This window comes from Passer montanus, unplaced genomic scaffold, assembly GCF_014805655.1.
Source record: "Passer montanus isolate IOZ18808 unplaced genomic scaffold, ASM1480565v1 scaffold27, whole genome shotgun sequence".
Taxonomy (NCBI): domain Eukaryota; kingdom Metazoa; phylum Chordata; class Aves; order Passeriformes; family Passeridae; genus Passer; species Passer montanus.
Window position 1 is genome coordinate 4,723,620 of NW_024367372.1, and position 11,169 is coordinate 4,734,788.

The 11,169-nt window shown below is 37.3% G+C and overlaps 1 protein-coding gene across 3 annotated transcripts in view; it reads right to left on the minus strand.

Moving 5' to 3' along the window:
• Positions 1 to 11,152, minus strand: part of TECPR2 (tectonin beta-propeller repeat containing 2) — a 41,888-nt gene extending 30,736 nt beyond the window's left edge. For 2 of the 3 annotated variants that reach the window (XM_039712466.1, XM_039712465.1), the window contains exons 1-8: positions 10,904 to 11,152; positions 8,761 to 8,909; positions 5,410 to 5,694; positions 5,169 to 5,297; positions 4,617 to 4,748; positions 3,547 to 3,704; positions 2,130 to 2,442; positions 1,196 to 1,328 (exon numbers count right to left, since the gene is read on the minus strand). In XM_039712466.1, the coding sequence (XP_039568400.1) occupies positions 1,196 to 1,328; positions 2,130 to 2,442; positions 3,547 to 3,704; positions 4,617 to 4,748; positions 5,169 to 5,297; positions 5,410 to 5,643 (1,099 nt within the window). In that variant the 5' untranslated portion in view covers positions 5,644 to 5,694; positions 8,761 to 8,909; positions 10,904 to 11,152. The remainder of the gene's footprint in view (positions 1 to 1,195; positions 1,329 to 2,129; positions 2,443 to 3,546; positions 3,705 to 4,616; positions 4,749 to 5,168; positions 5,298 to 5,409; positions 5,695 to 8,760; positions 8,910 to 10,903) is intronic. The other variant, XM_039712467.1, reaches the window with a different exon arrangement.
• Between the last annotated feature and the right edge of the window lie 17 nt (positions 11,153 to 11,169).

Consider the following 11,169-nt stretch of genomic DNA (forward strand, 5'->3'; position numbering starts at 1 on the left):
TTTCCGAGAGTATTGAATGAAAAGAGTATTTATGAAAAAAAATTCTAAGCTAACGACATTTAAAAATAAATACCTGTATCAAGCACACACACTGTAAACTCCCTGCAAATTAACCTATAAGAAAGCACTTCTCCCAAGTTCTGTATCAAACTTCTAGTAGTAAAATTCTGAATTGATGTTTATGTGAAAAGAACAGGACAGGTCTGCAGCTTGGAAGATCCAATTCTATCACACACTGAAGTGCCATCCTATATCTTTAACTTATTTATTCAAATATTCAGTAGCTTGAAAAAATCAAGGAAAATTATCAGATAAATTACTGTAATGATTAGCAGAAAAAGCATTTCTAAAGGCTCCTTTCAAACTATACTTGAAAGTTGAGATTAAAATAATAAACAGTCTCCATAAGTTTGTGAGTAAAGAACTGCCTAAATGACTAAAGCTATTGCCAACATGCAATGACAACTAAGTTAAGTTCTCTAGCACTGAAATAGACTTCATAGCACATTTATTAGCATTTTGCTAAAACAAAGCTAAGGTGGAGTATTTAAATGCATTAATAGCCCCTTTCAAAGAGTTCTAGTAACATAAATGTTTAATTCAGATGGCAACAAGTATGAAACAGTCAAATTATTTTTGGAATTTTAGAGAGCATTCTTTGGATTTATTTGCCAATTCTTTCTTTTTCATTGCTAGGAAGGCTGAGATTTCCCCTGGAATGTGGCTGCTGACAGGTGGCACAGAATCAACATATTCAGCTGTTGAGACTGATCCTAAAGAGATAACCATGATCAGGAATCCAGACTGCTTCAGCATCATGGCTCAGAATGAGCTCTCAAATGCACAGATTAGAGATGCCTCATTAGGTTAATGCTGATCCACTCTCAAAAAAAGGCAAGCATATTTAATTTCTTAATGCCCCCATTCTCACTGCAGCCAAAAGAGAAGCTCAGATAAGCAGATAAAGCAGATCTCCAAATATAACTTATGAGAACAGATGAGTAACTCTACAGGACCTGGCAGGTTTTTGTAACTGTCTGAAGGGATTTGTCTGAGGTTTGATGTTTTTCAGTTTTGTTGGTTTTGTTTTTTTGCTATTAAAAAGGACAATAAGCAGCATGTTCCATGAGGTACACACGATTTGATACATACTACTACTAATTTCTACATACTAAGCTTACTAATCTATACAAACCTATTGATGACAGTCCTTCAGGTCTATTTGAAATTCGTATTATGTCTCTATCTCCCTTTAAGAGAAAAATCTCGTTGTTGGTACAGGACACAGACACAATATCACCATATCCTTCCAAACCACCAATCAAAGCCTGTAAAGAGTCAGCAGAGAAAGAAATAATTAGATTAACACAGTGTTTGTACAACATGGTACTCTTAACAAAAGCGTTCCTTGGATTTTAATCAACATAAACAGTACAGGCTAAAGATTTTTACCTTATAAAAAAAAGAAAATAGAAAAAAGAAACAGAAAATAACTTATTAATCATGATGCAGCTCCATTTTTATACTAATTTAAATTCCACAGATCCATTCTTTGTCCAACTAAAGGCAACTAAATATAACAACTTAAGCAATATACAATTTGGTGGCAGAAAAGTGCCACAGTATGAATATTTAACATCATTTAGACAAAAATATACTAGCTTGTATCTGCATTCATATGCATTTTTAAGACAACAAAATAGCTAAAATAACACTTCACTGTATACCAAATAAAAGGTAATACATCTTTTTTAAGACACCAACAGTGGTAGAAGAGAAAGAATAAATTGTTCCAGGCACATTTTATATGCCTGAAATATCTTTCTGCACTAATTCCTAGACTGTAGGTTTCTATATGTTTCACTAAGCATCAGAATTAATTATGATGTTAACACCTTAACTGAAAGCTTTAAATATATGTAATTTTCATAAACAACATACTGAGCTAGTTGGTGAGTATATCATTGCAATGACAACTTGAGAAGGGAGACAATAAACATTCTTTTTTTCTTGCTTTAAATAGGGATTTAAATCACAGCCATAGACTCTATAACCAAAACTGAGTCTCATGGCACAGCATGAACAAAAACATGGAAGAAACAAAATATGCAGCCACAAGATTTATCTACCTGGTTCACAGTGTCCAGTAAATAGATGCTGTATTCGTTCCAGGTCAGCACCCATCCTTCTTGGAAAAAGCATGACACAAGCCCAAGGTGTTTCTCTGGAGAGCTGTAACTTCCTCTGTCAGGTGGTTCTAAACGAGGATACAGTTCAAAAGTTTTTATTCCTCCAGCAAATACATCTTTCAATATGAATGTGGCCTGAACAGTCCCATGAACATCAGACTTCCACAGACGAAGCCCAGGTCTGGCAGCAAATAGTGTCAAGTCACTCTGTTTACACAGGCCAGGGATAAAACATGCTCCAAATTTGCCACTGCTAAAATGCAAAAGAATTTATTTTAAAAGCTATATTCTCAACTTCGAAACAATTTAAAAACTAATGGTACAAATTCACAAATTATCAAAAGTCTTTGATTAAAATATTTAAACATCTGAAATATAAATTTAGTTACAGTAAGACATGAGCAGTAATTCCAAATAAGAAGTTTCCCCTCAGCTTTGCATGTCAGACGCTACATCAACTAAGCAAGTTAAATGACTCCTCCTAATAAGCTTCATAGCCTTAATGCCATTCTATCCATCTCAAAAAGATCCTACTATGCACCTGTCCTTCCCCCAGAATTTATAAAAGACAACCAAAACACTACAAACTAATGCTAAGGAACTGGCAGCCTTTATTTGCAAGAAGCATGGAACAGACCTCAGCTGTTAAACCCTTCCTTTCACATACACAGAAACACCATTACTATCATCCAAGAGAACCCTTCACATGCAAGATGGACCTTGGTATTCCTCTTTCTATTCATACCCCTGAAAGATACATCATAAACCCTCTTTCAAGGGTAGATTTCCCCTCCTTAGAGACAGAGTCAGTCATGCTGTTCTATGACCGGGTTCCCTTTTCCTTACCCGAGAGGGATTACATAAAAGGAGATGTCAAAGCCACACAAGAGGTTCCTAGTCTTCAACTCAAATTTAAGTGCTTACTATACATTCTGCCTGTTAATTCACTTCGGTGTATAAGAAAAACAGGGATGATGACTTGCTTTTTGCATCAAATATTACATCACCCATTAGACAGACTTGATTACAATGCTTGCTCACTGCAAGTCACAGTAAATAAAGAGGGACTGCAGAGGAAGTTCAGCAGTGTTTTCAGTTTAAAAAATGAGAAAAGATCTTAAATATTTTTGCCTAAGAGTGCCTTGAAAATGTGATTGCGACATCCTTGCAACCACATGCTTTCTAAATAGGTGTAATTGTCATTTCACATTCGATCACACACAGCTATTGTAACTAGCTTTTTATGAGCAGACTGCTGTGTTGTATTAATTTTACTGCCTAGATCACTCTGTCTGTAATTCACTTTGAAATGCAAGAATTAATAGATGAGCCTGCATCAAGATTTTATGAGGGTTACTTTTTTCTGGGCTGTGTTCCAACTTGGTTGACGGATTTCTCTTCTGTGTAAAAAAGCAGAGTCCGCTGTAGAGTAGAGACAAGCAGCACCTTCTGGTTGTAATCCAGCTGCACAATCGAAGACGGCTCTTCCAGTACAAGGCTGGAGTTGCAAATACCCTTTCAAAGACACACACAATTCACAAGAATCAAACCTTCCTAAAAATGCAAGGTGGTAACTAATACTTCAAAGACATTTACGAGCCCAAGACAAAAACCAAAACAAACAAAAAGCTTTTTAAATTCCATTGCATGAAATTCACTTAATGAATATGAAATTAATTTATGTAGGGAAGAGGAGTGTTAGATTGTGTGTCACACTCTATGAAATGCAGTTTCTCTTGGAATACTAGCTAATACATTTCTCTTGAAATCAACAGAAACTTTAGGAGCTTTAGGACACATTTTCTTCCTTCTTCCCCACTGCCAGCTGATCCATTGCTGAGATAATCATTACTTTTGGTGATTTCTGTCAAACCAAATTGAGGGACAGTCACAGATAAGTCAGATGTTGTTTAAGCTTTTCTCCCATTTATAAATTCAAGTTATCATTAATTTTGTTGACATTTCAGGTCTGTATTAACTACCAAGATGTGAGAAAAATTCCATTTACTGGTAACATGTCAGTCAGCCAGCAGCACGCAAATGTTACTTTCATTCTACACTCTAGACTGAGATGCTGAACAATTCTGGGAGAAATACTTCACCAACAGAGCTACATTAGACAAAAATACACTTTCCAAACTAGCTGAAAGCTGAAGAAAGGTTTGATAGTTATTTCATTAAAAATGAGAAGGATCACTACTTCTTTTAAAATGCATTACTTTTTTAAAAAGATAAGGTAGTTCTGAAAGATATCCAGTGGTTGCCTTGCTGGGTGTGCACACACTGGGCCAAGTGTACACATACCAATAAAGCCATTCAACTAAACACATAACACTGAGCAATTAACTTACTGCTAAATATTTAAACACACAAGCACCCTTTCAGAAAGTGCAAATGTGAATTAAGGTCCCTATAACAAACACTCACCTGGTCTAGGTCTAGTGCAGAGTAGACAATTTTTCCTTTGTCATCTCCAGAGAATAATTTCATTCCATTAGGACTCCAAGCTAAAGCTGTAATGCTACTTTTGTGGATGCCAGCAACATCAAATCTGCGAAGCTGTGAAACAATAACAAAGCAACAGAAGAATGAGCTGAAGAGCAAACAGATGCACAAAGCCTATTCAGTGACTCCTAACTGGTTTAACTGGAGATCAAGTACAAAAGTGAAGGTCCTTCTAAAGTTTATTTAGCACAGAAACCCCACAGCAACCCAAAACCCCCCTCCACCAAAGAGATCAGCCAACCATTACGCATGAGAAATCTCTCAGAAATATATTTGATTAAATACATCCTTTGTAATGCAAAACATGCTTTAATATTATTGTTTTATAAGCTTAACATACGAAGTCTAAAACATACAGTTTTTTCATCAGGCAAGACTGGCTGGGTTTCCTTCTTACAAAGGATCACAGGATACACTCAACTAGAACTGGCCATACTAGACCTCACAGAGATTTAGGCAAATGAAAATATTTACCTGTTTGTTCCTTCCAGGTAATGAAGACACAAGCTGGAAAACTGCAACCCGACCTGAGGCTGTACCAACAGCAACCAGATCATCAAAACAACTCAAGAGCTTTACGAAAGTTATAGATTCACACCTCCCCTGTTGAAACAAACCACACAAAGAGCTCAGAGTTAATGAGACACCAACTGAGAGCTCAGTTCTGAGCAACTCAGCTTCAGCGGAAGAGACAACAGTAAAAGTCAGTATTTACCTCAAAATTATATTTTTTCATCTGGTTTACATGTCTGCAGTAGAGATAAAGCATTCCAATGCTGCTCCCCACAGCAATGTAGTCTCCATTGGTATCAAGTGCTGTGAGGTAAACCACAATGGAGCGAAAGCCTTTCTGGATCTTTGTAGGAATGGCATTGAGGAGATAATACAAGGGACAAAATTCCTTAAATATAACTGGTGAAGCCACAGATGCCATAGCAAGGATTTGCATCAGCAATTTTAAGGCTGAAATAAACACATCTACATGACCACATAAGGAAATCTGAAAGACAAAAGCAGAAGACATGTCATTATCTTGTGTGGAGAGAGCAAAAGGTTAACATATAGCCAACAATCCAGCAAAAAAGAAGAAAAAAATCTCAGATTTTGCTTTGCATAAAGAAAAAGCACGTTAAATTATTGTAGTGAATGTAACCTATTCTTAAGAGAAACTTTTTCTTACCAAAAAGTGTATTCCTTAAGGTCAGCTAACATATAAGGATATATGGTAACCACTACATATGGGATAACCACTTTTTCTTGCATCTGTAAATTTGTCAAAGTTGAGCTGGAATGCAGTGTTTCTTTTCATCTGCCTAGTGAAAAAACAGGACTCTGATGAGAGTATGACTCTGACACTGAACAATCCATGTGATGTATTTCTTCATCTCTCTGCAGCCTCTAGCCTCAATCCAACCAGTGCCCAAGAGCATGGGATATCACAGGGCTGCAAGATCAAAACAACAGACTAGCATTTGTGCTCCACTCCTTAATGCCCCACAGCCCAAGAAAAAACACAGCTGAGAGGCAGCTCAGCTAGAGCTACATCTGCTATACATTCAAACAGCAACCAAAAAATTAGAATAATGTGGAAAGAAAGGAGTGAGTAAAAACTTTAAAACTCCTATTTTGACAGACACAGGAAAATATCCATGTGGCAACTGAACTGAGAAAGATAAGGAGCAAACAGGAAAAAAGCACCATATGTCCAGGTTTCCTTTTATGGATAAGAAAATAATTTCATGCTTGTGAGAAATACTGTAAATATACTTAGGGGAGGATATCTATGAAAAACAGAAACAAAGACTCTGTTTGCCTTCTCCAAGAAAAACAACCTAGTCAGAGCTCGTCACAGTAATAACATACTGGCACCTTCAGGAAAAGCTGATCAGGAGGAACATAAAAATATGCAAAAAGTTTAATTAAACCCAGTAATTTTTTCATCACTACAGCCTTGACAAGAACATTTAGCAGCAGCAACTGCTGCTTCTCCTCATGGGTGACTTTGAAACATGGAAAAGAAAAGAAGCCTTCACTTCTCAAGTTGTATTTTGCTATGAGCAAGTCCAGGTAACAGAATGTATAGAGTCTTGCAGTTTTCCAACACAAGAATTTTGGGTATCTGTAGACAGGAAAGTTTTTTATGTTTAAGATCTTAACGTTGAAGATTTTCTTTAGATTCAGCAGAGTTAGAACTTCCTTAGAGAAATAAAAAAAAGACATCTGCCAATTGAAGTTAGAAATGCCTCCAAATGCTCACAATTATTTGGTGAAGCACTGTTACTGCAATTTGTAATATCTCCTTATTGTGCCTTGTTTTTAATTCTCTAAGGATGGAAAATGTTTTTTGTTTGGCAGTGTCATACATTGCTTGCAGTGTGTATCAACCAAACTAGAAAAAAAAAAGCTGCTCTAGTTTAATATCTCCATTACTGAAAAGCTCTGGTGCCTCAGTTTTCCAACTCTTTCAGTTATTGTGCAGAGCATTCAGCACATTCTCTTTAGGCCCTGCAAAACTTGCTGTCAACATAAAATTGCACTAAGGCCAAAGGGACTGTTTGCATGACATTGCCCATGCATGTCATAGACAAGACCACAGGAATAAAGACTGGTTATTTGGCTTATATTTTATCTGGTACAAAAACTGCCATAACTACACTAGCACCAATTGTTAAAAGTTCCTAATTGTGGAAAATTTTACTGCTTGCTAGAGTTTAGAAATTAATTCCACTCTCCTCCAATGTTTACAACCTGTCATGATGTATTTCATGAAATATCATAAAGACCAGCTGATACATGTATCCAAACTATTTCTGAATGAAGAGTTCCTTTCAGAGATGTTTACTGAGTTAACAGATAACCTTAGCACATTATGACACTTCCACAATATTTTCACAAACCATCGATTTCCTCTCCTATATTTCAAGTCTCTTACCCCTTCCTTCAGCATTTTCTGCTTTCTATCTACAGTCAACTAAATATAAAAAGAATCCACTGTTAAAGTCTCATTTGCTGTGCTAAATGTGCTGTTTTGCCACTTCAGTAATTTTACTAGTCAATGGTATTTTCTCTTTTCCCTAATAAAATAAAATCCAATCTTTGTCCTGAGTCTCACATTTTCTAATCTTCCCCTGTCTAACCTCAATTTCTACCATTACCCAGCTACTGCCCCATGAATTCCACATATTTTGGTTTTTAAGTCCCCTTTGTGACTCTGGCAATTTACATCTGTAACATCCAAAGCTGCTCTTGTAGCTGGAACCATCATCTCACACTCCTCAGTTACTAGAGGACCTTCCAAGCCCTCAGAATTCATCCTCTTTCTTAGTCTCCACCACTTATTCTTCCAGCTCAACTAAACCATTAAAAATAGAGTAACTGATTACCAGCTACAGAAATATGCAAATTTTTACTATCCAGAAAAAGACTTTTCTTCATTCTTCTACAACAACTCTATCTGGTACCTGATAGATATTTTCGAAGTTTACCTTTAATTTAAAAAAAAAAAAAGGAAAGTTTTATAGAGTTTTTTCTTCCCACCCACAAAAAAACATGGGAGGAATTATTTCTTATCACATACTAAGATAAATTTGAAAACTCTGCTGTTAGGTAAGGGCTTTCACTCTTTGTAAAATTTATATACAATCTGTGATGGCAAAGTATTAAAAAAAAAATAAGATTTTGTTCTCTATAACCCATTCATACAATCAAAAAAGAGGAAAAATTATCAATAAACTATAATTTTTTGACATTGTACACAAATTAGTTTCGTCTTGAGCTGTTTACAGACTAACAAAACACTTCTACTGATTGTGTAAAAACATATAAGTGAAAACTCAAAACATACTTTTATTAAAAATACTACTAATATTAGGTAATTTTACCTACACTGACCAAATGTATAAGGGACTAGAACATCTCCCATATGGCCTATACATTCAAAATATCTGCACAAATACCACAATTCTCTGCTTCTGAGCCTAAAGTCTTTACTATCTCTCTGACAACAGCTGTGTATCACATGTAGTCTGTAACAGCTTTAGGATTAATTGTTATCTGTTTTTCCTACCTCATTAATCAAAGGCAAACAGCGGATATAATCTATTTTCTCAGGCAGATTTTGGAAATGGATGCATGTGTTCAGTCTGTGTCAGCCACGGTTATTCTGAAGTATGTAACAGTCATATAGGGCAAATCAGCTTGTGCTAAGCAGCTGTCCTGCAGAGATAAAGTAGAGAAAAATACCACATCAAAAACAATCAGCAGAGTTCTTCCTTCTCAACTCTCAGACGTCACAAGTTCTTAAATTCTGCATTCAAGGCCATGCTTTGAAAAGTAACTTTTTAAAAAAAATTTTTCTGGTCTTAGAAACAGGAATAAGGCTCAGTGCTGCCTAACAGAGGCAACTGAAGTGAGAGATAATCCTGTGGTTCAGCACAGGGAGCACCCAAAGGTTCAGTGCCAGGATATGCCACAGGAAACTAAAGCTGTCACTGCATCTCTCTGAGCCCAGGGGTCCTGTTTGTACTAGAGGGACAACAGCTCCATTTTTTTTTTAATCTTTGACATTAAAACTTACATTTAAGTTCTTCAGAGCACAAACTCCCGTATGACCACAGCTAAACACAACAGTCTCTGTTCCCAGCTAGATCCTGCCACCTAAAGAGGAAAGCAGTTTTCTTTCCTAATACCTGTCACACATTCAGGCTGCCCCACTGTCACATCTCCAGAGCTTGTCACAGCACAATGCTGCAGAGCAGAGAACACAAACACACACCCTGCCACAGGACCTGTGCTCCACGTGTCCTGCATGCAGGTCATGGTTACCTGATTAACAAATCCTTAATTGGCTTTACACAATTCATTAAATGTTGCATTTTTGGCTTGTGAGAAACAGAGCTCGCTCTCTGAAATTTTAGAAGTCTAATACCAGATAAAAGGGACAATATCCAGTGCTGGGGAGTTTAGCAATATGCCAAAACCACACAATTAGCTTCAAGCAATGTTCTTATATACTGTTACATTACAGGGGATACATAAATACTCCTGAGAGTTTACACGTATTCAAACATTCCTGTGAGTTTACACGTTCTAGGAACTCTTTTGCTTGGTTTTAACTTGTCTGCATGTCATCTTGTAGATTAAATCAATATATTTTATTTCTTCTTGAGGCTCCATTCTGTTGTTTTGACACCAGAGAGTCAGTAGTAAATTTTTTCTGTTGGTGTCCTGGTTCTTGTCACTGTTATCATTCAGACAAGATGATCCACAAATGTGAGAAACGACATAGCTATTTCACACCATTATCTGAGCTAATTACACAAATAAAAGCATTTTAACATGATATAGTTTTTATTTTAATATTATGCTAAGGGCTAAGATACAACATATATTTACCACACTATTATTTATATAAGCTATATGGTACATACATAAACTGACAGGTTGTATTACACCAAAAAAGCAGTTAAAAGGAGAAATTGTATAATATATAATACAAATTGTATACTATATACAATAGTATACAATACAATTGCATACTATATATAATTACAATACAAATGCATACTATATATAATTATTATATCAGAATCTTTGTGATCAATAATAACTTGAAAAATCTAATACATAAATGCAAAAGCCAGTAACTACATTTGTCATTTATACCATGGCTCAAATGATGTTTGTTTTTTTCCTCTGTGACATAATAAGAAATAAATAACAAAACAAAACAAATAATCTAGATGAAGGATGTGGAAAGGGTAGAAAAAGGGAACCTACAATCACTGCACATCCTTATAGAGATGGGAAAATTCAGCTGATGGTCTTGTGACACCCTACAAAACCTTCACAGAATCCTGGAATGGTTTGGGCTAGAAGAGACCCTAAAGACCATTGAGTCCCAACCCTCCTGCCGTGGGCAGAGACACCTTCCACTAGACCAGGCTGCTCTGAGCTCCATCCAAGCTCGCCATGAACACTTCCAAGGATGGAGATTCTCTGTGCAACCTGTTCCAGCGCCTCACTACTGTCACAGTGAAGAATTTATTCCTAATATCTAACATAAACCTGCCCTTCTTTCACTGTTTCACTGTGAAGCCATTCTCCCTTGCCTTAGCCCCCCCATCCTCAAATGGATTTATTGAACATATTCTGTTGAAACACACTCAGATGTTCCAAGGCTCTCCTCCCCAACAGGTGCCTTCTCGCACCTGTGCGGCTGCAGCCCCTGTCAGAGAAGGACAGAGCCAGCGGCTCCCGGCCGGACACCCCCGGGGCTGCCTCGCCTTCCCGCCGGCTTTTCCCCGGCTTATGCCGGATTTACCGCCCAGACACAGAGCCCCGCCAAGGGGACAGCGCCGCAGCCCCTCCGGGTAACGCAGCCGCCGAGCGCCGCCGGAGCCCGGCCCGAGCCCCTCAGCGAGCGCTGCCCGCGCCCCGGGAGCGCCGCCCGCAACAGGCGCCCGCAGGTTAGTGA